General features: G+C 37.3%; 1 protein-coding gene and 1 long non-coding RNA gene across 3 annotated transcripts in view; one reads left to right on the top strand and one right to left on the bottom strand.

The window, feature by feature from the left end:
- The window catches only part of LOC120351306, a 198,948-nt gene that overhangs the window by 149,650 nt on the left and 21,632 nt on the right, over positions 1–27,666 (bottom strand). Inside the window, exon 2 of the long non-coding RNA XR_005571304.1 lies at positions 17,938–17,942. This is a non-coding gene — a long non-coding RNA (uncharacterized LOC120351306). The remainder of the gene's footprint in view (positions 1–17,937; positions 17,943–27,666) is intronic.
- LOC111045598 (helicase SEN1) overlaps positions 1–27,666 on the top strand; it is a 67,088-nt gene that overhangs the window by 35,953 nt on the left and 3,469 nt on the right. For both annotated transcript variants that reach the window (XM_039428062.1, XM_039428061.1), the window contains exons 6-9: positions 18,559–18,671; positions 23,074–23,256; positions 23,781–23,896; positions 26,885–27,025. In XM_039428062.1, coding sequence (XP_039283996.1) covers positions 18,559–18,671; positions 23,074–23,256; positions 23,781–23,896; positions 26,885–27,025 — 553 coding nt within the window. The remainder of the gene's footprint in view (positions 1–18,558; positions 18,672–23,073; positions 23,257–23,780; positions 23,897–26,884; positions 27,026–27,666) is intronic.

The raw sequence follows: 27,666 nt of genomic DNA, 5'->3' as shown, positions 1-27,666 counted from the left end.
AAAGCAAACATGTGTATCTTGATTTAAGTTAAAAAAATTTTGAACTTGATACCTCCCTCGCGTTCGCTACCTTTCAGCCTGCCGCTCTGCTCTGCTCCCCACGCCACGCATCAACCAAATGAGTGGTTGACCCACCCGCCACCAGGGTGCGCCTCAGTCGCCGCCACCCGTTCCTGCGTTTCTATTGGCCGAAGCACCGCCGGCCAATAGCAGCGCAGGTGAACTCGGGGACTGTGAATAAAAGGGGGCTACTCAGCTACCCTCGATAGCAAGAATTGAACCTGGGTCCCATAGTGTGAGAGACGATGGTCTAACCGACTCGACCACCATGTGCTGATAAAATGCTGATAGCAGTCGCGCTCGAGCCTCCGAGCAGGTAACAACTAAGCAGCCCTGCAGCAGGTGAAGAAGAAGTAGGTGAAGAAGGAGAAAGAGGAGTAGAGGATGAACCGTGGGTCGACCCTCCGCTCGGCCATGCGGACCACCCAGAGGGCCACCCACACAGCAGGATCTTCAGTACAGAGAAGGGAGAGAGTGACCAAACTAACGGACAGCTCCTCCCCTCGTCTGACCACAACTATGGCGAGAGGGGTGACGCCCGAGACTTCACCCTCCAAAAACCAGTCTAGTGGGGTGACTACAGCCCCCTCCACCCCGCCACCCAGCAGCAACGACCACCCACAGTCCTCGGCCTCATATGCAGCTATGGTGGCTACACCACCCTCCACCTTAGCGCCCACCAGTGAAGCAGAAGAGGACCCCTTCATCCTCGTCGCTCCAAAGCAGAGACGACAACAGAATAGGGTGAGTGAACAAGCTACTCTTATTAACAGAACACCCACGCAGACACAGAAATTCTTTCCTCCACTTAAGTCAGCTGCCAAGTGTTTTGCGCATGTGCGATTCCAGCAGTCAGCACCTATTTGCTGTGAGTTTGAGGTTATGCTGACTAATTGACTTTGATTAGTGAATCATATCAGTGGAATGAAGAAGAATGTGATTTATTTTGATAAATAAAAATAAATATTTTGTCATGTACTTAGATAGTTATTAAAACCTTTATTGACATCTTAAAGACAAGCTCTGATTATCAATACTCTTATAAATAATAATAGTTTGAAGTTGTCTCACATAATATATGAATTTTCCAGAAGTGCTTAAGTCACTGACTTAAGGTCGTTTTGGAAAAAAACCAAATGTTTAACCTTAAAAAAAAATTATTTTGTGATTGATTCTCACTTTTAATTGTCTTGGAAGAAGGATTTGATACTGCAAATTACATGACTGATTCTTTTCCAAAGTAGCATTCAATTATATTATCAAAAATATAAAAAATTAGTTCCTGAGAAATTTACTTTTATGACTTGAGACCTTTTGGAATCCACCTCTTCAATTGTTGGCGTCCTGGATTGGTCAACTGCTGCTACCACCTGAGGGTTAACTGCTTTACAATATTTAGATGTATGTTCCTCTTTATTACATTTAAGGCATAAGTGTGGCCTTTTCGTTTCTGAGCAATCCTTAGAAAATATGTCCATACTTTTGACAATTGTAACATCGCGAATCATTTTTCTTTGGAAATGATGATGAAATTTCGTTTCCTTCCTTACCAGGTGTGGGAACTAGAAAATAGTTTCTTATAAGTTAAGTCACTCTGAGCAATTTCAAATTTGGAGGCTGAAAATTTTGATGAAGCTGTGTTATCTTCTGTCAATCTCTTACCCTCATTTGTCATTACTGGTTTCAAGTGTTTTGTAGGTGACCGGTTTCGAGCTCTTGTAGTTCTAGCTTTCACCATCGCCATGTAGTCTTTCATACCATTTAACAGTTCATATTATTATTCTTATGTTGAGTTCCCAACAAATGGTCACTCAAGTCTCTTGACCATAGTCCTTCAATTATTTGACGTTTTGCTTCATTAAAAGTCATGTCTAATGCTGAACATAATCGCAATTTGTCATAAAAGTACTCACTTATATCCCAACCTTTATTCTGCACTCTGGCATGCATTGCCGTTCATTTTTCCGTAAGGCTCTCCTCACCTACAAAAGCCATTGTGAATTGTTCCTCGAACGTTGCTCAAGTTGTCACATCCTCCTGGTATTCAATGTACCAGTTTTCAATCTGGTTCTGACCGCTTCTAATTCTACAGCACCAGTCCACTGGTGAATGGCAGCTGCACTTTTTAGCGAGCGGAGTCAAGCGCGAGCTTCGTGGGTTGACCTGTGAATTCTTTTAAATTTCGCATTAAATCGGGCATTACATTGAATTGAGGTGCTGTCGCCACCGAATATATCCCTCAATTGTGAACAGATTCAGTTCTGGGGCTCTCTGGGCAAAGTAATTTGTTCAATTGTACTTGTTGGTTCTGCAATATATTACTCATTTGAGTGATGATGTGCATCAACTTATCGTTTCCATTACCAGCATTTTCGAATCCATAAAATGGGTCACCATTCATGGACGAATCATGAGAACGATCAACCTCAGGATTAGGCTGTTGTGACATATTAGGATGTTGTTCACCATCCATATCAATATAAGAATAGTCAAACAATAAACTCATCAATCAACTAGTAACTCAAAATTACTATCAATTTTGTTGACATCCATATAGATTTAACGATAGTCAAACTATAAACTCATCAACCACAATAACTAGTAACTCAAAATTACTAGCCTAATCAAAATTTACTATCGATTCAGAAGACATCCATATCGATTTACCAATAGTCAAACAATAAACTCATCAGTCAAAAATAAACTAGTAGCCTAAATCAAAATTACTACTCCATAATATAAACTTCATATATCACCTATACTGCTCACAGGTTGATTGAAATGGATGAAATATATAGAATGGCTTTAGAAAAATGTATTGAGATCACTTAACTTAACATGTAGATTGGTGGTTGACTTATTTTAGTAATTTCTTAGAATTTAGAGGATAGAGAATGCTTAATAACAACTTAAGAATGCTAGAATTATTCATTTTAAATAGAAAACTGAAATTATGTTACATTTTCTATCAGATTTCGAATCTTAGCAGAAGATTTTACTTGTGTTGGCATTTTGAAAATTTCCCTCATCGTTTTCTGGTAACTGATAACTATGGGTGCACAACACTGTCGTAGAATTGTTGAAACAATGAAGCAATTGTAAATATTTTTCAAATTAATTATAATATAATATTAAATTGATTATTCAGGTTCAAAATGTCATCCGTTTTTTACTACGTTTCAGGATCAATTGATAGAAACTTATCAGGTTCGAACCTTAAAGGGTGCCGTGTACACATTCAACTGCTTAACAAGGCCAAGAAGTCGCCTGAAGCTGCCCGGTCAACTGAGACCACTCAGTCGCCGACAGCAGCCACTCGGGCGGCATCCAAGCGTCCGCAAATCGCGGGGCAGTCGCTGAGGGAGGGGAGTGTGGCTAAAACTACACCTCCTTCTACTGTGGCTGCTCTCGCGGACGCGGGGAAAAGCTCTGCCCCCTCACCACCTAGACAACATCACAAGGTCACTAAAATAGTGACCAAAACCTATAAACCAGTGGAGAAGAATATATTCCCTTCTCTTCCCATGGAATGGGTTCCACCTCCGCCCCCTGTCATCTCTCACTCAAACTTCCCCCCTCTACCCTCACAACAGGAGCAGCAGCCATCAGCGGCGCTGAAAGAAGGAAGTTTGAAACCCACAGCAGAACAGGGACAAAACAGCATTCTGAGCTTTTTAAGTTCACAAAAGTTCATCCAATGGGTGGTAAACATCTTAACACAACTCGCCACAGCCTCGAATATTGGTGAGGCCATTGGAGTTATAATGAGTGCACTTCCCTCCCTCCTCATCTAAAATGAATAATTTCAAAATTATTTCATTCAATGCAGATGGACTAAGACACAAAATAGACGAACTTCGTCACTTTCTTAGTGACCTGAATATAGACGTGGCTCTAATTCAGGAAACACAAATGCCAACTACTATGCCAATTAAATTCCCCTCATATCACTGCCTACGCTATGACCGCCCCCCCAATGAGCAAAATCGAACCCATGGTGGTGTAGCAATTCTAGTACACAGAAGACACTCCTTCTGTGTACACCCACTTCCATCCATACCAGACATGGATGTAATAGCGGCTACAATCTCTGTACAGAATACACCAGTTACTTTTGTCTCTCTATACAACCCACCCAGAAATAGAGCAGTTAACACAAACACCCTATCTCAAATTTTCACCTCCTCCCCCAGCATATTTGTAGCTGGTGACTGGAATGCCAAGCACATGGCTTTCGGTTGCCGAACTACTAATGTAACAGGGGCATCACTCCTCAAATTCACTGAAGAATTTGACACAGAAATATGTTTTCACATACCATCATCCCCCACACATATAAGTATGTTTAACCAAGCTGCTCAACCTGACATTTTTGGACTATGCACTGTCTGTTGGACTTACAAAGACCACACTGGTTGACGTGATAGAAGACCTCTCTTCCGATCACTTACCAGTGTTGTTCACTCTTGTGAATCCTGATAGCATTGCAAGGCCATCTCCACATCGCCTTACTGTGAATTGGAGAAATTACTTTGATAGTGTGTCAAATTCCATTCCTCCCTTACCAAGCACACATTCAAACTCTGTCGACTTAGAAGCCCACACTGATACTATCACGGAAGTTATTAAAACAGCTCTAGCTGACAACACTTCCATAGCCCAACCCCAACGACGTTCACTACTCCCCAACTGAAATCCAATTAGCTATCAGTGAGCGTCGTAGCACTCGTAAACGTTGGCAGATCACACGAGCTCCTGCTGACAAACACGCATTCAATAGAGCATCTCACAAATGCTCTCAACTTCTTAAACTCCATCGCTTGCAATCCTGGGAAGAATATCTAACATCTTTGCCATCCCACTCAGCCTGGCAAGCTACCCGAAAACTTCTCAGGAAACATCCCCCAACCTCACCACTTGAGAGCCCAAATGGGCTTATCTTCTCAGAACAAGAGAAAGTGGATGAGTTTGCCTCCCACCTCCAAATTCACTTTTCAAACCCACCCATTCCCCCATAGTCAAGAGCTCAACTCCCACTTTAATAGAATAGTCGACAGTGTATCAGAAACAGTTCAAGACCAAACCCCAAATAACCTCCCATTCTTTACAATGGGAGATATAACAACCGCACTTAAAAATACCAATCCAAAAAAGGCCCCAGGCCTTGATGGTATTTCAGGGAAGGCCATCTTCAATGCGCCACCAGAACTAGCCCAACACCTGCTTGTAATTTTCAATTCCATTCTGAACACCCAACACTTCCCCATCAGAATGGAAAAAGAGCAAATTATTCCTGCTCCTAAAGCCAGGAAAACGCTCCACCCTACCATCCAGCTACAGGCCCATCTCCATACCCTGCTTTTTCTCAAAGCTTTTTGAGAAAATGTTTCTGGAGAAACATATCAGAGATACGCTAGATAGTGTGATTAGGCCAGAGCAGTTTGGATTTCGTGCAAGTTGTTCAACAACTCTGCAACTAATGAAATTCTGCTCTCAATTATCAGACTCTTTCAACAAGAAAGAGCACGTGGCTGCAGTCTTTATAGACTTCAAAGCAGCCTTCGACACTGTGTGGCTGGATGGACTCCTCTATAAACTTTCATCTGTCTTTCCACCCCCAACAGTCAGACTCTTCAAGTCATACCTTACTAATAGGTATTTTCAAGTCCAAATCCGTACCCCCTCTTCAATAGCTTCTTCAGCTCTCACCCCATCAACAGCAGGTGTCCCCCAAGGATCTGTGCTTGGTCCTATTCTCTACTCCCTTTTCATCAACGACATGCCAGCTCTACCTTCAGTTCAAACCAGTCTCTTTGCAGACGATACCACTTTCCACTCCAGCAGCATGAATCTCGAGAGGGCGGCCAGGAATGTTCAAGAGCAGTTGAACCTGCTCACATCCTGGTGTTCATCCTGGAAGGTAGAGATAAATGCAAATAAATGCGTGGCTGTCGCCTTTTCCAGAAAATGTAAACTTCCTCCCACTCTCACAATCCATGCCCTGCCATGGTCCCCCACCGTCAAGTATCTAGGTGTTACTCTAGACAGAAACCTTACCTTCAAACAACACATTGACGTGAAAATACAACACTGTCGTGTGCTGATTGGACAATTATACCCCCTTTTTATCACCCCCTCTTTCCCCCTGAAGTTTCGGCTGCTCATATTCACAGCTATCATCAGGGCATACATGACCTATGCCGCCCCTGTCTGGTTCCCATACCTATCGAAGACCAATAGAAAACGACTATTTGGCCTTCAAAACAAACTCATAAGAACCATCTGCAACTTTCACTACACAGTGAACAATAGGCTACTCTATGAATATGTCTCCACTCCCCAACTGATTGACTTCATTCAGCTCACATCAAGAAAACTTCATGACACAGCATCAACGTCGTGGCGTACATCAGTAAGGCAGATGTACGAGATACCACGACCAGTTCAAACCAAAAAGCCACTCCCTTTTCAACAATGGTGGCCAGACTGATGGTCAGCAACTTGATGTTAAAGTCACCATTGTAAACAGCTCGTATTCCCCTGAGGTGAACCCATCTCCATCACACTTCTCCCAAAAAAGTGAATTTGGCAAAAAAAAAAAAAAAAAAATCAAATGAATAAATTTATAACAATGAATAAATGTCAAATGAACAGATATATACATAAATGAAAAATAGATGAATATTCGAAGATACAAATATATTACAAATATTCAATATTATATTATCCATATTACAAAACTTAATATTACAAACATATTATATTATATCTTTATAAAAAAAAATAAAATAAATAAATAAATAAAATAAAATAAAAGCCAAATTCACTTAAGGTCTAATATCTAGGAGCAACCCAAAACTTTCAGTTCTGTTAATTCTATGAGCAGTCATAAGGCAAACCAGCCTAAGGCACTGCCAATTAGGGTGATTCACTCACCCTGTTCCACCCACAGTCAGTCAGTCCCTCGATAGCACTTGCTCACTAGCAGCCTTCCACTGAAGAGCCAGAAGAGACCACCAGCCGAGACCACTACCAGAGACCACTACCAGCCGAGACCACTACCGAGACCAGGAGCAGAGCAGCGAGCAGGCCAATGAGGGAACCACGGCGAGACTAACCGCAACCTGAGGTGTCTTCCTTGTCTACTACCCAGCCGATGCCTAGGAGGAACCGAGCCGGCCGCCGAATCCAGAAGAGGAGGCCCTATGTCGGCTTCGCCAGGTGGAGGAGAGGCTGAGGCTGTACACCGCCGCGCCAGCTGCGCCCCAAGACTTAGCGCCCCAGCCTAACAACTGGCGCGCGGTTCTGGATGCGCGGGTTGGGTGCCGAACCGACATCGGAGTGTGTGCAGCGGAAGCCTACGACCCTGCCTGCCCGGGGTTTGACCGAAGGCCCCTTCTAAACGAGGAAGTGGTCGAGGAGGTCCTCCCGGCGGAGATTCGGCACGACCTCTGGCTAGTAGATCACCCGGTCAGCCCTCTCCGTAGCCCGGGTAAACCAGAGTGGAGACTGCGAACCATTGACTTAGCCCCTGCCGGCCTGCTCTCGCACCAGACGGACCTGCCCGGGACCCTCGCGCGGCGTGGTATCGCGCCAGTCGACGACTACTAAACATCTAGCCTGCCTTGGTCCCTTTTAGGGCCACCAGCAACAATCTTGGTCCCTTTTCAGGGCCACCAGCAACAAACTTGGCCCTTTTCAGGGCCACCAAAAGCCATTTTTCCAGACAGTGGTAACAAACCCCTCGCTCGACCCGACTGACTAGCCCAATTGATGAACGAGCCACACCTTCCGCCATATCAAACTTCAATGAAAATGCTTTGAAGGGGGTTGATCACTTCCTCAATAACCAAATTATCTCCATTTCGATAATAGTTTACTCTCGGGTGGTGGAGCCAGTCCCTACCCACTAAATTATCAACAGGGATCGCATTATCAGGAAGTACAAAAACTAATGTTTCGGGCACCTCAACTCCATCGATTTCGACAGCACAAACTGATTTACCCAAGGTGTGGGCTGATGGTGAACTAAGTACGATAACGAGAATAAATAAATAATACATAATTTCACCTACACCATATAGAGGGGTAGTAGATGAATCTACTCTTAAGCCAGCCTTGATTACAGCAGAGGCTCTGATCAAAGAATGTTGGACACCAGAGTCAATCATACCTAGCATGGAGAAATTATTCACATATACATTTTTCTGGAATGGAATTGTTGGCGTCCTGGATTGGTCAACTGCTGCTACCACCTAAGGGTTAAACTGCTTTACAATATTTAGATGTATGTTCCTCTTTATTATTACATTTAAGGCATAAGTGTGGCCTTTTCGTTTCTGAGCAATCCTTAGAAAATATGTCCATACTTTTGACAATTGTAACATCGCGGATCATTTTTCTTTGGAAATGATGATGAAATTTCGTTTCCTTCCTTACCAGGTGTATGGGAACTAGAAAATAGTTTCTTATAAGTTAAGTCACTCTGAGCAATTTCAAATTTGGAGGCTGAAAATTTTGATGAAGCTGTGTTATCTTTTGTCAATCTCTTACCCTCATTTGTCATTACTGGTTTCAAGTGTTTTGTAGGTGACCGGTTTCGAGCTCTTGTAGTTCTAGCTTTCACCATCGCCATGTAGTCTTTCATACCATTTAACAGTTCATATTTATTCTTATGTTGAGTTCCCAACAAATGGTCACTCAAGTCTCTTGACCATAGTCCTTCAATTATTTGACGTTTTGCTTCATTAAAAGTCATGTCTAATGCTGAACATAATCGCAATTTGTCATAAAAGTACTCACTTATATCCCAACCTTTATTCTGCACTCTGGCATGCATTGCCGTTCATTTTTCCGTAAGGCTCTCCTCACCTACAAAAGCCATTGTGAATTGTTCCTCGAACGTTGCTCAAGTTGTCACATCCTCCTGGTATTCAATGTACCAGTTTTCAATCTGGTTCTGACCGCTTCTAATTCTACAGCACCAGTCCACTGGTGAATGGCAGCTGCACTTTTTAGAATGGCTTTAGAAAATGTATTGAGATCACTTAACTTAGCATGTAGATTGGTGGTTGACTTATTTTAGTAATTTCTTAGAATTCAGAGGATAGAGAATGCTTAATAACAACTTAAGAATGCTAGAATTATTCATTTTAAATAGAAAACTAAAATTATGTTACATTTTCTATCAGATTTCGAATCTTAGCAGAAGATTTTACTTGTGTTGGCATTTTGAAAATTTCCCTCATCGTTTTCTGGTAACTGATAACTATGGGTGCACAACACTGTCGTAGAATTGTTGAAACAATGAAGCAATTGTAAATATTTTTCAAATTAATTATAATAATATAATATGAAATTGATTATTCAGGTTCAAAATGTCATCCGTTTTTTACTACGTTTCAGGATCAATTGATAGAAACTTATCAGGTTCAATTCAATTGATAGAAACAGTCGACTTAAACATTTGTATTTCGGTTTACACAATACACTGTTTTCTTAGTTCATCCACTTCTGATTTATTAAATCACACTGTCAGGATTTAGGAATATTAAAAACGAATATGCACTTGATATTATTATTTATAATTAATAAAACGCACAACAAAACGCATCAACGCAACGCAATTACGAATCATCAAAACTCACATAACCTTAAAAACTAGATTCCCGCACTTTTGTCAATAGTCCGAGTCCTGCTAGATCGCATTTATTTAACAAACATAATACTAAAGTGTCACTTTTTGCTCTCGGGAGGAAAAAACAAAAAAAAACTTCCTAGAGCGTAAAGGTAACGCCATTTAAATAACATGGTAAGCATCTCTACTCTGAAAACTTGCATTTGAAATAGGTTAGAGAAGGTCTAAGCTCAGATGAGGAAGCATAAAGAGTGGTGATTGAACCAACTAAATTCAATATCTCAACCAGACATAATTATGATCAATATATGAAATACATGTTTGTATGCTAAAATTATCACACACTTCATATCAGTATACTATGAAAATGTATAAATATTTTTTTATATTCCATGTTATTCAAAATACCAGCCAACATTTACTAATCAAATTTAAAACGGGAACTTCATCATAGTTGTAGTTGAGTCGGACATTGTCGTTACAATTTTTGCTGACAGATAGCGCATAGAGCTGTCGGGGGCGAACTGTGATTACAAGCCAGCTGTTTACTTTTTAGGTTATGTTGTAACACAATGGCCCATATGCATAAAACCAGAGCAAATACTCATGGGCAAGAGCATGGAGCATAAGGTTTTGCTCATGAGCAAAAAGTAGAAACAAAAGCATTTGCTCATTTTTTATGAATAAGCTGTACCTTATACTCTTACCTTATGCTCCTGAACTCTGGAGCAAATGCTCACGTATTTTGAAGATTTTTCATCAGCTGATTCGCTTTTGTAGCCTTACTTTGTTTTTATAGCTCACGGAAGCGCTAAATATGCAAGGAGGGGGCACCGCTTGTGTTTGCGTCGTCTGCTCTGTTTTTTTATTTATTAATAGTTTTCTATTTTAGGTTAGTTGCGTTTAGAATTTTGAAATAATAGCGTGAAAAAAATGTCATCTCTATAATAATCTTCAGCATAGTCTTATAATATCAATAGCCTTCTTATAATCGTCTACACTCTCATCTTCTTAAATGCCTATTTCCTATTTTGGGATGGCTATCTTTTGTATTTATTCTTTTGTAGGAATAATGGTGATATATATTATGGTTGAATCCAAAAAGAGTTCTATAGTTCTCAACTATTGGTTGTGATCGTATCTGGTATAAGTTTCCTCTTCCTCATAGGAATTAGTTGAGCCATTTTACTATTAAAAAAAGTTGATAAGCTGCTCTAGTAGACTAGACTCACCTTTTTTTGAAGCATTTGCTTCAAAAGTTGAGCAAATGCTCCTTTAACCGCCCTTGATGGGGTTGAAGATATCTTATTATTACTTCACAAATTATTATCACATCGAATAACAAATCACAAACAAGTTGGAAAATAATAAATCACTAGGGGTAATGACAAGTGTGGAAATCGAAGTAATATTAACTTGAATTATAATGGAAAATTAACTGCTAATGATAATGAAACAGCTTATGCTTTTAATGAATTTTTTACCCTAGTTGGATCCAAGAATAGGACAGGTAGCAGGGGTAAATGCAAGCCCACAGATTCTTATCAAGAAAAAAAGTATTTTCCTAAAACCTACCAATTCAAGTGAGGTAGTTGATGTAATAAAGTCATTCAAGAATAGGCTAAATCATGTATTGGTTATGATGAAATTCCAATTAAAGTCCTAAAGTATTGCTCTGAAGTCATCGCTGATCCTATTGCTCAGATTATCAACTCTTGTTTTCTTCAGAGTGTCTTCCCAGATGCGCTAAAAATTGCAAAGGTAATTCCCATTTTTAAAAAAAGGAGATGAATCAGATGCTAACAGCTATCGTCCCATATCAATAAATTTTACCAGCCTTATCAAAAATATTTGAGAAAATTTCGTTTACAAGAGTAGTGAGCTTTCTAACGAAAAATAAACTCATAGCTCCTTCTCAAAATGGATTTATTCCAGGTAAATCGACAAAATCTGCTTTAATAGACATTTTTGAGCCATTAATAACGGATATTGAAGATTCAAAATTTGCATGTGGGGTGATGATAGACTTGTCAAAAGCTTTCGATTGTGTTGATATCAAAACTCTTCTAGATAAGCTCTATAGATTAGGAATAAGAGGAAATAGCTATAAATTATTCAACTCATATCTCACAAATAGGTATCAATATGTACAGCTCGACACGGTAAATAATAGTACTAAATCCAATAAATTGAGACTATCTACAGGGGTACCTCGAGGATCTATATTGGGGCCCCTTCTTTTCATAATATACATTAATGATATACAATATAGCTACGGAGACAAGTTCCCGATTACGTTGTATGCTGATGATACCACTCTAATGTTCAGCGATAAGTGTCTTGAAAGTTTAGAGGTGAACATGAATTTAAATAGCAATAATGTGGCCCAGTATTTCAATGATATCAACCTTAGTGTAAATAAAAAGAAATGTAATATGATTATGTTCGAAAATAAGCCTTTGATCTTTCAGCCAATGCTCGTTCTGAATCTCAACCTATAGAAAGTTCGAATGTAGTAAAGATACTTGGAATGCTATTGGACAGCAATAAAATAAAAATTTTTCTCATACAGAAAAAGCTATTAGATGCCTTGCTGGACTTGATTTTGGTCAATCTTGTAGAGGAGCTTTCGTAACTCAGGGTATTCTGACTATGCCTTGCATCTATATTTATCAATTACTCTTGCTAACATTATGATAATAAAGAGAAGTTTTCAACAAACTCACAGGTTCACCAACACAATACTAGAGGCAAGGGTAATTTGTGTGTTGTCTCACATAGGTTAAGGATTTTTGAGAAGAAGCCTAGTTACATGGGAGTCAAAGCTCTTTAATCATCTGCCATCTGCAATCAAGTGTAGAAATCGCAGATATTTCAAAAAAGATGTCTTTTCTTTTTTGGTAAAGGGGGCATTTTATAGTGTTGACGAGTTTTTTGGTAATGGAACCTCACAATAATATAAGAAATTACTCATACTATACATGATTGATGTAGTTGCCTACTGTATAGCATAATACTCCAAACTACCGTTATCATTTCAGTACAAAATTTATCACAGTGTGACGTGTTTAGTATACAGCTGGTAACTTTAGATGCCAAATCATATGATCTTGAATCATGATCATGTTTCCGTTCTTCAGTAGCCGCTCGGCCGAAAATTTCGAAAACATAGGTCTGTAAAATGGATCAATAAAAAAATATTATTGGCCCCCCTATTAAAATTTCTGGTCAGAAACCATCCCCAATATTCACACAACATATACCCAACGTTTCATGCCGTTCTGTCAAGTAGTTTTCGAGTCTATAGGGAACAAACATACAAACAAACAAACAGACATTCATTATATTTATAAATTGGTTTGATTCATTTTTATAATGCAACATTTTGGCTATGTGTGCTTGGTTACCGGTATGTTTTTTGTTAGTTGATAAACTTCTTTTTTATAGCTGAATATGCGTTTTTATCATCCCAGACAATAAAAAGGACCGAACAAAATATAAAATTTGCAAACTCAGTTAAATTCATAGTGAAATAATAAGTTTTTCTCAATTTTAGTTTCAGCAGTTTCATCAATGCTGTATCGGCAATATGAAAACGCATGCAGTTAATATGTCTTTGAATAAAGGTGTTGATATTTACATAAAGAAATTATTCTGTTCCAATTTTATTTAATTGAAATTTCAAAATTATTCGAGCCCTGATAGAATGACTGTCTCACTGTACAGTCAGTCGAAAATTTTAATATTGGAATGAGAGGTATTTTGGCAATCTGGGCAAAAAAAAGGTCATATGCACCTTTTCCTTATATCTTCAAATGAAAAATGAGTTTGTGGGTTGCCAAAACTCCCTCTGAAAGGGAAACTATTCAACTTATTCTATCTTTTAGTAAAATAAAAATGATCATCCATCCATCTATTATCTTCTATACTATAATAAAGGAAAGAACTGGATTATACACGTATACAGGTGTAAAGTATAGGAAAATTATGTTTGACGCATCATCACGTCAGAACTACTGGACTGATTAACTTGAAATTTTGCATATAGATTCTTGCTTAACCGAGGATGGTTTTAAACCTATTTTAAATTCTTCAATATTTGATATATAAAGTCTTCAGTTCGTCAAGTTTTCAATTATTTGTCATGCTTTCAGTTGTTGTAAGGAAGCAGCAGAACATTTCTCTTTAAAGGGAAATTGGAAGGTAGGTGTGATAGGTAGGGATCCTTTTTGAATGATAAAAACAGGTTTTCCGTCGCACCGAAATTTTTTCCGCCATTTTGAATCCAATTTCTTATTTTAATTGAAAGGTTGTCATATGATACTTGATTCCGATACAGGATTTCCAGAGAAAAAGGAATGGTGAAAACTGCACTTCGATATCTCAAACCTTTCAAAATTTATTCTCATTCATTTATTACTTTATTTTAGTGTAGAAGATGATAGCTAGAGGGATGATATATCCATCTATCTATCATCTTCTATACTATAATAAAGGAAAGAACTGGCTTAAACACTTAAACACGTGTAGAGGATAGAAATTTTTTTTTGACACATCATCACGTCTGAACTACTGGACTGATTTACTTGAAATGCTGCTTATAAATTCTCAATCAGTCGAGGATTCTTATAGGCCTATTTTCAATTCTTCTGGATTTCATTACGTCAAGTTTTAAAATAGACCCTTGCGAAGCACGGGCTACCTGCTAGTGTTTAATAAAGTCTTTCATGAATCTCAATGCCGGAAAATATAATTTGATCGTCACATTACCTCGGTACCGAGTTACGTCGCAGAGTATTTGATAATGAGCAAAAAGTAGAAACAAAAGCATTTGCTCATTTTTTATGAATAAGCTGTACCTTATACTCTTACCTTATGCTCCTGAACTCTGGAGCAAATGCTCACGTATTTTGAAGACTTTTCATCAGCTGATTCGCTTTTGTAGCCTTACTTTGTTTTTTAGCTCACGGAAGCGCTAAATATGCAAGGAGGGGGCACCGCTTGTGTTTGCGTCATCTGCTCTGTTTTTTATTTATTAATAGTTTTCTATTTTAGGTTAGTTGCGTTTAGAATTTTGAAATAATAGCGTGAAAAAAATGTCATCTCTATAATAATCTTCAGCATAGTCTTATAATATCAATAGCCTTCTTATAATCGTCTACACTCTCATCTTCTTAAATGCCTCTTTCCTATTTTGGGATGGCCAAGTTTCTTGGCTCAGCGGCTAGAATGACATCATGAAAAAACATAACTCCAGAACAAAAGATGATAAAAACTTGAAATAAACGGGAATAGACAATACATTCTATTTCAAAGAACTTTTGTTTCTCACTTTATACCCAAAAATCCTCATTGAAAGTATTTTTGTCGGTGAAAATCATGTTTTAGGTGGAAATGTGTGATTACAAACTTTGTAGAATATATCATTGTGATTCGATTCGCGTTTACTAGAGTTCTCTATCATGAATGGTAACCATTCTATCACTGTTCTAATGAACGCTGGGTCCGCCATTTTGAATCGGTCATTACGCGGCCCAGTCGCGACCCCCAAATGCGCATCAAGTGGTTCGGATATTCTGAGGTGACCTAGAATCAGAATATTTGGGTCTGTTTCCATCTTCACGGACTGCCCACGAAACCCGTTTTTGTGCCATAAGAAGCCCTACTGATAGACTACTTTACACCAGCTCTGTATATAGTGTTGATATGGAAGAAGAGGATATATATATATATATTTATTTATAGAAGAAGAATGAGAAGTTATAAAATAAAACCGTTGAATACACACTATTGCTCTAATTCACTATTTTATAGAATCACTCCACTAGTATGGGCTACTTTATTAGAATTATTGAAAACAATGTAAAATTATGAAGTACCATTTTTAAAAACACTTTTTTATCTATAACCACTCTCAAGCAAAGTGTTCTAAGTAGAATAAACTTGAAGCATGACACATATTGAAACCTTGACAAACTGAGAACTTGACGTAATGGCCCTAATGAGAAGGGCCATTAAGAAAGTACAGTATATTGTGAAGATTTATCCATGTCATCTATTATTGGCCCTAATGAGAAGGGCCATTAAGAAAGTACAGTATATTGTGAAGATTTATCCATGTCATCTATTATTTTCCCTAATGAGAAGGGCCATTAAGAAAGTACAGTATATTGTGAAGATTATCCATGTCATCTATTATTGGCCCTAATGAGAAGGGCCATTAAGAAAGTACAGTATATTGTGAAGATTTATCCATGTCATCTATTATTGGCCCTAATGAGAAGGGCCATTAAGAAAGTACAGTATATTGTGAAGATTTATCCATGTCATCTATTATTGGCCCTAATGAGAAGGGCCATTAAGAAAGTACAGTATATTGTGAAGATTTATCCATGTCATCTATTATGGCCCTAATGAGAAGGGCCATTAAGAAAGTACAGTATATTGTGAAGATTTATCCATGTCATCTATTATTGGCCCTAATGAGAAGGGCCATTAAGAAAGTACAGTATATTGTGAAGATTTATCCATGTCATCTATTATGGCCCTAATGAGAAGGGCCATTAAGAAAGTACAGTATATTGTGAAGATTTATCCATGTCATCTATTATTGGCCCTAATGAGAAGGGCCATTAAGAAAGTACAGTATATTGTGAAGATTTATCCATGTCATCTATTATTGGCCCTAATGAGAAGGGCCATTAAGAAAGTACAGTATATTGTGAATATTTATCCATGTCATCTATTATTGGCCCTAATGAGAAGGGCCATTAAGAAAGTACAGTATATTGTGAATATTTATCCATGTCATCTATTATTGGCCCTAATGAGAAGGGCCATTAAGAAAGTACAGTATATGTGAAGATTTATCCATGTCATCTATTATTGGCCCTAATGAGAAGGGCCATTAAGAAAGTACAGTATATTGTGAATATTTATCCATGTCATCTATTATTGGCCCTAATGAGAAGGGCCATTAAGAAAGTACAGTATATTGTGAATATTTATCCATGTCATCTATTATTGGCCCTAATGAGAAGGGCCATTAAGAAAGTACAGTATATTGTGAAGATTTATCCATGTCATCTATTATTGGCCCTAATGAGAAGGGCCATTAAGAAAGTACAGTATATTGTGAAGATTTATCCATGTCATCTATTATTGGCCCTAATGAGAAGGGCCATTAAGAAAGTACAGTATATGTGAAGATTTATCCATGTCATCTATTATTGCCCTAATGAGAAGGGCCATTAAGAAAGTACAGTATATTGTGAAGATTTATCCATGTCATCTATTATTGGCCCTAATGAGAAGGGCCATTAAGAAAGTACAGTATATTGTGAAGATTTATCCATGTCATCTATTATTGGCCCTAATGAGAAGGGCCATTAAGAAAGTACAGTATATTGTGAAGATTTATCCATGTCATCTATTATTTTCTCCATTGAAAGTGCTAAAGACATTGTTTCCAGGGACACCGGACTTATAAATGTCTCTCAAGGAGGTACCTTCATATTGTCCTCCCCATATTTTCAATATTACATCTTCTCTTACAATCAATTATAAGAAATCGGTCAACTGATAGAAAAATGGAATATGCAGTAGGCAATTTAGACGATGAATCGTCTCACAGACCATAGTGAGACGGAAAATGATTCTAAAAAAATTGGTTTGATGGTGACAATGACAGCAGGTTGCTAATAATGTTTTTCATGAAAAGTGGATTCAATGTTATGGCGGCTTGTTATGCCTATGCAGAATGTTTATGCTCACAAGTCGGTTTCCGATCTCATACTTAAACGAAAACAATAGCTAACTAACTAAGTTGTGATGTCTCCGGCCGGTTCGGTAGGTCTAGAAACTATTCATCTATGAAACAGGGAAATATCGTGTTGAAAAGGGAAGAAATGGTGCAATCAAGTGAGAAGTTTCCTTCAATTTATAAATACAGTATGATTTAGAGCGGCTCAGACATTTCAAGGTTTACCGCTGACAACTCTTGTCCTCTATCGATAGCATTCCAACGATACCATTCATTCAATACAGCACATTTTAAAGCGGCACAATTTATATTCAATTTATATTAAAACCGGAGGTCTTATCAAAAATCGTTACACATACGTTTCTGCGCCTTGTTTCGAAGAACTTGTATACCAAATTTCATCCAAATCGGACAATAACTGCGACTGTAACTGCGGTACAAACAAACAGACAAAAGCCGATCGAGTCGAAACTAAGACCTCAGCTTCGCTTCGGTCAATAAGAGTCTATATGCAAAATTTCAAGTTATTCAGTTCAGTGATTCAGATGTGATGATGCGTCATTCGTGAATTTCCTATCCCCTAGATGTATAAGCCGATTCTTTTCTTTATTATATTATAGATAACAATGAAACTTGACTAACCTACTCCTTATCGCGGAGTTATACCCCCAGGGCCTATACAACCTAAAATTCCCCTTTTCTGATCTCTCAGATCAGCCGCGTGTAACGGAGGATTAACACAGGTCACATATTTCACTAACGATTTTTTTCACAAAAACACACTTTGACAAAAATGTTCGGGAAATTGCTGAAGTAAAAAGGGTATAATGTAAAATTCAATCTAAGTAACTCTAAGCTTTAGTCCAGTGCGTTGAGTTGAGTCTTGGTCAATGTTGTATCAATCCTAGTTGCCAAACAAGTTGTTCCATGTATATGTTTTTACTTGATACACCTGGAATATTTCAAGCAATGATCTTGGTTCAAAAATTAATGTGCAATAGCAAACTTACCTTATTTATAAGTTGAACTTACAATAGGCGAAGTGTTGTTGATTAAAATGGTTTTTGCTTGAAATTGAATCGAATTTTTATTTTCCCAGGTCAAATCAAGATTATCTAGTGAAAGTTGATTCTTTCAGAAAAGATAAACTAGAAATTTCAATGCTACCGAATTCCACTGCATGTCGCCAGCAATTGGTGATAGATTGTCACAGTAAGTATTTTCGGTTTATGCTTTTTTTCAATTTATATTGCTGTGCATTTATTGTTCAATATGAAATATTGTTCAAATTGAATATAAGTTAGGTACTTATATTCATTATATGATTTGTATTACTCGCTAGTTATTGGTTATTATCAATAATAATTTATAGTAAGTTATCTCAGTCCAAAATATGACAGGTCTAATTTTCATTTTTTTCCTTTTTCAAACATACCTCAAAATCGGTTTCTTCGTTTATTCTCCTTTTACTACAGTAAAATGTTATTTGTTTACATTCTGTAATAATATAATTATAATGTAAATAATAGAGTAATATTAAGGGATATAATCAATGTTGTGATCGGTTATATGGTTTAATATATAAATATAGTACATACGTGCTAGATTTAATAGTATTTGATAACTACAAGTACATTTCCCTTCAATATGACAAAGAGGTTCATCGTTGCTCTTGTTTTCCTTTGTAGTCTTGGATAGATTTTGTTTTTTTTTTTGTGATCTTAATAAGTAGCTTTTTTGTTCTTGTTTATTGTTGCCTTAAATAGTTTTTTATAAGGCATGCCTTGTCTCTTGTTTGGGATAAAAAAATGAAGTTAGCAGGCGGTATGGCTTGACACTACATAGAAGTAGAATTACTTAATGTGTGATTTTATGGAGCCGATTGATGTTGCTCCGATTAACTGTACAGTTTGTGCAGATATCAGTGACTTTTCTCTGAATTTTCCCTCTTCTCAATCTATAGGGAACAGTGACCGTGCGGATTTCTCTGTTATCCATATGAACATAAGAAACTATAAAAAAATATTGACGAATTTATAATTATTTTACAGAGTCTTAAGCATCAGTTTAGCTGTATTATATCGACTGAGGCATGGCTGTCTGATGAGAGTGACCTTTTAGAATTACCAGGGTATAAGCTCCACAGATCCTATAATAGTGTTAACCATTGTGACGGGGTGGTTGTATACATAGACAGTGAGCTCACGTCAACTTGCAGGGAACTCCGGCTGGGTGGTGTGGCCACTTGCCTGTCCATTTGCTTTGACTGGGAAGGAACTTCTTGCTGTGTATCGAAGCCCTTACTCTAACTTAACTTACCTCTATTCATGAACGCGCTAGATAACCATTTTAAAGAAACAGAAAGCAGTAGAGGAGTGCAAATCCAAGTCGGGGACATAAACTGTGACACCCTGAACATTACTCCAGGCTCGCTAGAAGAAAAATACATTGAAATTTTGAATGAATCAGGATTGACAGCCTGTATAAATAAGTTTACCAGACCAGCCAGTGGAACGTGTATCGACCACTATTTTATTAAAATACCCCATTCCTTTGATGCTTTCACAATAATTGTTCAAACTGCTGTGACAGATCACTACGCCATTTGTCTAAAAATAATATCAAATAGAAAAAAGCTACCTACTAAAAAGCAAGAGTATTTTTTCAAAGTCAATTAGCAGGGGATCAATAATGCTATTTCATTGCAGAATTGGGACCTAATCACTGAAGAGAATGATGTGAATGTGGCTACTCGCCATTTCTCCGAAACTCTTCAAAAAACAATAGATGATAATACTAAAAAAATATTGGTCACAGCAAAAAATAGCAAATTAAAGGCATGGATTAGTATGGGACTAATACAATTTATCAGATATCAAGATAAACTAAAAAAGAAATAAAATAGACAACCTTCCAACATAAACTTAAAAAATGAATTCCTCCAATATAGAAATACAATTCTCTGATCAAACAAGCATACATTTATTATAAAAACAAAATCGATGATGTTTCAAACAATCCTAAAAAAATCTGGTCAACTGTTAACGAAATATCCGGTAGATCTACACAAAAACTTACTTTCCCTGTCAATGAATTCATCAAAGATGGAGAGTCTTCTGAGCAACAGAGTTCTTCTGAAGCTAGCAACAATAAGTACTTCGCCTGTTGAAAAGCACCTGGCTGACTCCATTACAGCTTTGGGTGATCCAGAGGTACTTGACTCCAATCATGCTGTCGAGTCTTTGTTTGAGCTCCGGTCTGTTACACAAGAGGAGATTGCATACCAGCTAGACTTATTAAGTTAACATCCACTCACTAATACGTCCTATTCAGCATTTAATAAATTTAAGTTAACTGACAGGTGAATTCCCAGACACTCTCAAAATATCAAAGGTAATCCCAATTTATAAATCCGGTGCAAAAAATGACTACTCCAATTACCGTCCTATTTCGCTACTCCCCATAACTTCAAAAATTCTAGAAAAATGTGTTAAGATATGTGTTAATATTCTAACTACCTCTCAATATGGTTTCCAAAAAGTTCATCTGATGTGTTCTTCGATTTATCAAAACATATTGCAGTTACCACAAAGGAGAAAAATAAATTAATAATAACTTATCTAGACTTAGCAAAGCCTTTGACCCAGTTGACAGAGAAAAATTAGTCATAAAACTAGACATGTTTCAATGAAACTATGAGGAAGATTAGTGGGACATTGAGACCAACAGAGACTGAGTGTTGCCTGTGCTTAGTAACATCATGCCTCCAGATCTCAGAAGGTTGGAGAAGAAGAACAAGTTCATTTCCCAGTTGCAACACATTCATAAGGATCTCCCAGTCTCTAGAGATTTGGCTAACCCTCCACCAAGGCGCCTCAAGTCAAGAAGATACTTGAGACTTGATGAGCAGGAGGAAATAAGAAGTGCGAGGGAGTTATGGAGACTGAGATGGCTGCAGGGAGAGGTCAGGAACAAAGGCCTTGTGGATGACCCTAATGACATTGTCCCTGGCACCCAGCTGGACCTTACCGTGGTGTGGCCTTAACCGATTCAGGACGCAGGTGGGAAGGTGTGCTGAGCTGATGACAGCATGGGGATACACCTCTGATCCTCTGTGCCAATGTGGACAAATTCAATCAATGAATCACGGAATATCTGAGTGTCCACAACACTCCTATCATGGAGGGCTGACAGAAGTTCATGATGCTGGAGAAGAGGCATGGCAGTGGCTCCACAACTTACTAGATTCCATTAGTATTTAACATATTAAGTGTAAAATTATGTTTTTTTCTAACTTTGGCCTATGAATGCATATGCATATAATATATAGTATTGAAACTTCACTCATGTCAAGATTCAACTTCCATTGGCTGTAGTTGTGAAGTTCTAGAACGAGTTGAACAGTGCAAGTATCTGGGCATAACATTTGATCGCGCCCTCAGCTGGGGTCCCCATGTCCAACTTGTCAAAAAACGACTTGGAAGGCTACTATATGCTTTCTCTCAGCTAAGCCAAGTTTTAAGTAAAAAGCATTGCAAGTCAGTCTACTTTGCTTATGTTCAGTCCATCATTCAATATGGCATTCTTATTTGGGGGGACTGCCTGCTACCCTCTTAGAGCCACTTGCGGTGTCGCAGCGGCAAATAATCAAAACTATCCTAAAGAAAGAGTACCGTAGTGAACATAAGACAACTCTACATAAAATCTTTAATAATTTATCTCAGAAACAATAGATTTAACATTTTACCTGAAATAATTCATACTTATCCAACTAAATACAGAATAAACTATGGCTTTGCGACGCCCCAAGTGGTCCACGGGCTTGAGTTGAGAACACCTTTCTACCTAGCCCAAATGGTACACAGGAACTTACCTTTTGAGATAAGGAATATGCAGGAATGCAGTGTTACTGCTGTATACAAACGAAGGATTGAGAGGTGGCTGCTGTACCTTATGGGCTGGCAAATGACAGATAGTCTGCTTCGGTCAGTAGACCTATACATGCATTCAATTAATTTGTTTATTTCCCGGAATTCTTCTATTTCTTAACTCTATCATTGAGAATCTTAATACTCCTTCTCCTTCTTATGTAATAAATCGGCACCTTTGTACTGATATCATTTGAGGATCCGCCGATCACTGTTCCTGTATAATAAATCTTCAATTTCTTTATTTTTCTTTCCTCAATTTTTTTTTCAAGATTTAGAAGTATTATTAACATGTTATTGCTAAGAAATCTTCAATATGTTTTGTTTGATATTATTACTTTTATCGAATTTTTGAAAAAAACTCATGCCTAGTATAATTACTATATAATTACATTTATTATAGGTAGATATATAGGTAGATATTTATTATAGTAGCATACTTTGGAGACGGGGGAGAGATTTTGTTTCAGAGCGAAAAACATCTCTCCCCCGTCTCCAAAGTATGCTACTATCATGGGGAAATTGCCTTGCCTACTCTAATTCAATCAATATAATTTGAGTATTATATATAATAGACAGAAATTGCTTTTAATGAATAAATGCTTTTGAAAATTCATAATACAAAAATTATCTTAATCCGCAACATTAATTTTCGATAGTGTTGGTAATTTTATTTTATTTTTCAGCTTATATGCACGAGAGAGATATGCGAGAAGGCCTTTTGAGAATAGGAGACTTGGGAATTGCCGAACTGCGTTTCAATGTCAATGGGCAGATTAAGCACGTCTTTATTAACGTTTTCTGTTATGTACAGAATGTATCTTCCTCTAAAGTGAGCGATTCACCTTACATTGGTGACAGTGACCTACGTAAGTAATTGACAACTACGTATCAATAGGAAAAATATGATAATTATTGACTGATTTTTGTAGTAGTCTCCAGCATTCATGCTATGGGAGTAGATTTCTAACCATGGAAGTACATTTCTAACAGTGTTCGTTCATGTTAATTAATTTGTTCATTCTCTGTTAGAATAATCCAAGCCCATATGTTTTATATATTAAATATCGTTCAAAATGTTGTGCTTTTTGTATATTTTTCACAGAAATATGCACTTGAAGCTCTCCTGCACTTTAAAAATTACACATTTAAATAATATCTGTTGTGGTGTGATGTAGCTCTTCAGTAGTACAGTATTTAATTGTTACTGGAATTCAATTTTATTTTTAATATTCTTACTCTTTTGTACTCTTACTATGTATAATGAACTATTGTAATATGTTGTTATGGAAGAAATTTTTAGGAGAAATCCTATATGCTTCCATGTTTTCATAATTAAATAAATAAAATATTTTTAGTAGAACATGTTTTATTTTTCTGTAATTTGTTTCAGTTCAAAAACTGGGACTTGAATTTAATACCAACTTACACCGAGTGCACGTTGGATTGCTGGTCAAATGTCGGAGTGAAGAAGAATCACTTGTAACAAATGCAATTGTCAGACTGAAGGTATTTTGTTTGGAATAATAAGAATAAAATCCAACAAATATCCAAACCATACATTATAATAATATTAACAAAGCTAGAAACTTTCAGTTCATATACATAAATAAATGAATAGCTTTATTGATATTATTTACAGAACAAATGCTTTTCATACGAGGTAAATAATAGTTGGCAAAATTATCATTTTTATCTACATACAGTATTTTTGCTTGTTATAACTTGTGATTATCTTCTTCCATCTTTCTTCATCTCTGGTTACGGTGAGCCATATGTTTCCCACACGCTGTGCCATCTCGTCCCTCCATCGATAAGCTGGACGTGACCTTCCTCTGTACAGTCACACGGTATCCACTCAGTGCAGATCTTCGCCCACCGCTCTGCTGACATTTTTGACACGTGGCCGGCCCATCTCCACTTGATGAGGTGCGCTTCTTTTTGCAGGTAGCCTTGACCTGTCTCAGTATTTTTGTGTTCCTGATTCTCTGGTGTAGGAGCAGACCAAGAATGCTCTTTGTCTTCATTCTCCTGTCTAGTTGAGCTGTGAGTGACCAGGTCTGAGCTCCATACAAAATTGATGGGTACACACATTTCCTCAACGCTTTTTCTCTTAATTCGATGGGTACACACATTTCCTCAGCACTTTTGCTCTTAATCCGTTGGGGAAGTTTCCCTTGAAAATCTTTTTAAGAGCCCAATACTTCTGTCAACCCTTTTTTATTCTGTGGCTCATCTCTTTCGCTCCATGGGTTTCAAATGAAAGTAGCTGACCTAAGTAAATGTATCCTCCACATAGCCTATCTCTCCACATAGCCTATCTCTCCACATAGCCTATCTCTCCACAAGCTACTCCAATCTTATCCCTACTTGAATTTGTCATCAGCCTTGTCTTTCTTGCATTTAGACTGATACCTATATTTTTATTACCTTCTATAAGCTCATCAAGCATGATTTTTATATAATCAGAAGAACGTGATACAAGAATCACATCAACAAACCGTAGATTTGACAGTTGATAACCATTTATGCATATACCTCTATGATCCTATTTTAGTCGTCGAAAAGTATAGGCCTACTCCAAACAACAATAGAAGATAATCGGGGATAGTGGGCATCCCTGCTTTAGACCTCTGCCAACTCTTATAATCGTCTCAGTACTTCTATCTAGCTTCTCTCAACACCTGACTCTTCCAAGGCTTTCCACATGTCTCAGTGATTAACACTGTCAAAAGCTTTATGGAAATCGACAAATCTCACATATACAGGAATCCTATATTCCAAGCTCTTTTCTATAAGTTGATTGGCCGCTTGAAGTTGATAAGCTGTAGAAAATCCTGGTCTAAAGCCAGCTTGTTCTGCGGGATGATTCTCGTAAATGTTGTTTATTATTCTTGTTTTTATTAAGCCGGCTCCAGACGTGCAGCATTCGGCGAACATCGAGCAGCTTCTCGCCGTATCACGAGTAGTGTGGATGGATGTTTGTCTATTCGGCAAGCAGCGAACATTCGTGCTCGTTGTTTCCCATTCAGTGTCGGTCTTTTGCACACATCGAAGTGGACAAATGTTCGGCAAAAGTCGAACTTTTCCTCATCCACACACATTCGGCTTGGTGCTTGTATCATTTTATTGTTTTTTTATTTGGATCTATAGTGAGGTCAAAAGCGTGAAATTATACATCAAATTGAAGAGAATTTAATGCCTTATAAGCTCATAATCAACATGGACTTTTCCCGTCGATTTTGAAAAAGTTATAAGAGCAGAAATAGAAATAAATTGGTGGCAAACGTAGTTTTTTCAAAAATGTCAATCCTTCAAGAGCGGATATCTCAAAAATAAAGGGGATAGAAAAAAGTTGTAATATGAATATTGTAGGAAATTATGTAAGCTTAAATTTGTTATATTACAGTCAAGTCCCTAGGATAAATAGTTTTTTGAGTTTTATGCGAGAAACCAAAAAATGGTACCTTTAAACCACCCCCAACCCTTTAGCACAGGGGGTAGGGTTGGGGACTTTTGATATGTTTACCTACTTACTACCCTAAACAGAACTGCGGTGTCAAAAATTGTCTTCCCAACTTTCCCTCTATAACCTTTCCTTAACTGGACTAATTTTAAAGAAGCCCATTTAATAAATTCAAATCTTGATGAAAACTGGATGATAACCATTCCCGTCCAGGTTACTGAATCATAAATAGAATTCTTCTAATATTTAAAAAAAAATTCTACAAATGCCTTGTGCCATTCCTCTCCCAAATTTAGATATTTCTTTCCAATGGATGAATATCCTTTATAATTCTAGTGCTTTTTATCTCCTATACAGTAAAAAAAGTAAATTCGTATGGCTTTTGTTGGTGGGGAGTCCCTTGCGGGAAGGTCCCACCGCCTGAATATATAATTTAAGCAGTCAATGGGCCTTACAACTGTCATACTTCAGCCGGGACCGACAGTTTAACGTGCCCATCCGATAACACGGGAGTCCTATACAGTTATTGACCTGGGTACATAGGGTTAGTTTGGTTTATTTATAAGTAAGAAGAGCATCATCAACTTTGACATCCATGTTGACGGTAGATGACATTCAGCTGACGAATATTTGCTATTTCCAAAACGAGCAAGTGCTCGGCAAACCACGCATGTGTGTAGATGTCTGCTCGTTAATCGGCAAATAGCAAGACGAATAGTTCGTCGAACGCCGAACATTACTTGCTTGCCGAATGACGTATGTCTGGAGCCGGCTTTATAATGCATAATAGAATTATTATGTAATAACATGACTTGTCTTATACTCCATGACTGGAGTCTTTAGGACGTAATCTAAAAAAAAAAAAAAAAAAAATGGCGAAATACATATACATTTGTTATGAATAGGTTATTATGAATCATTGATACTAATCTACATTTCTAAGATCACTTCAATGCTAAAAATATTTCATTTTATTATCTGTGTCAATGAATAAATTGAATCATTTATCTATTTTATGCTATTTTTTTCAGATAGTATCGTACATTCGCCCTACGTTGAAACATTTTGTTTCTTTGTTAAACCTAGAAACATCTCCGTTGATGCCAGCAATTTTGAAACCATCGACATTTGATTTTTCGGTTGAAGAATTTAAAATTCACAAATTTCACGGAGTGAGTAGTTTTAATTTTTATCGTTTATTGATTATAATATAAAACATTTTACTTTTCCAGTTGAATAGCTGACTGCAAACTAGGGCATATAAACTACTATCCAAGCTGGGGAAGCATTTAATATTTACAGGAACTGATACTGTGGTAATACAGAGGGTAGCTTCACCCCTAAAATCCCCAAATTTTAGGATTTCTTCAATTTTTCCATTTTATTACGAAAACCTCTGGTTTTTCGAAAAACAGCTATCTCTTCAAAATTGAAAACAATAAAATTCCCAATAAATTAAGTGGTCGCGCAGGATTCTACGATTTCTAGTTTGGAGCTACAATCTTTTAAAAAAATTGTATTTTTCAAGGTTTTTTTGAAAATTCTGGGAACTCACTACTCCACTCTTTACAACTAATAGAACTTGGACCATTATAGAGTTTTTTTTTAAATTTACTATTGCTATCTAGTCATGAGACTAATGAGCAAATTTTATCGAACCTAACCCACTAAATAAAAATGAAATACAGTGAAACTCTCACTAGAATTTCTTACTGCTAATGATAATATTATGTACTTGAATTGAATAACTGTACTAGAAAGCATGATTTTATCGTTTCACTCATTATAGAGTAATGATTAAACATTACAAATC

Source organism: Nilaparvata lugens, chromosome 5 (assembly GCF_014356525.2).
Source record: "Nilaparvata lugens isolate BPH chromosome 5, ASM1435652v1, whole genome shotgun sequence".
NCBI classification, from domain to species: Eukaryota; Metazoa; Arthropoda; class Insecta; order Hemiptera; family Delphacidae; genus Nilaparvata; species Nilaparvata lugens.
This window is presented reverse-complemented; position numbering and strand designations above follow the sequence as displayed.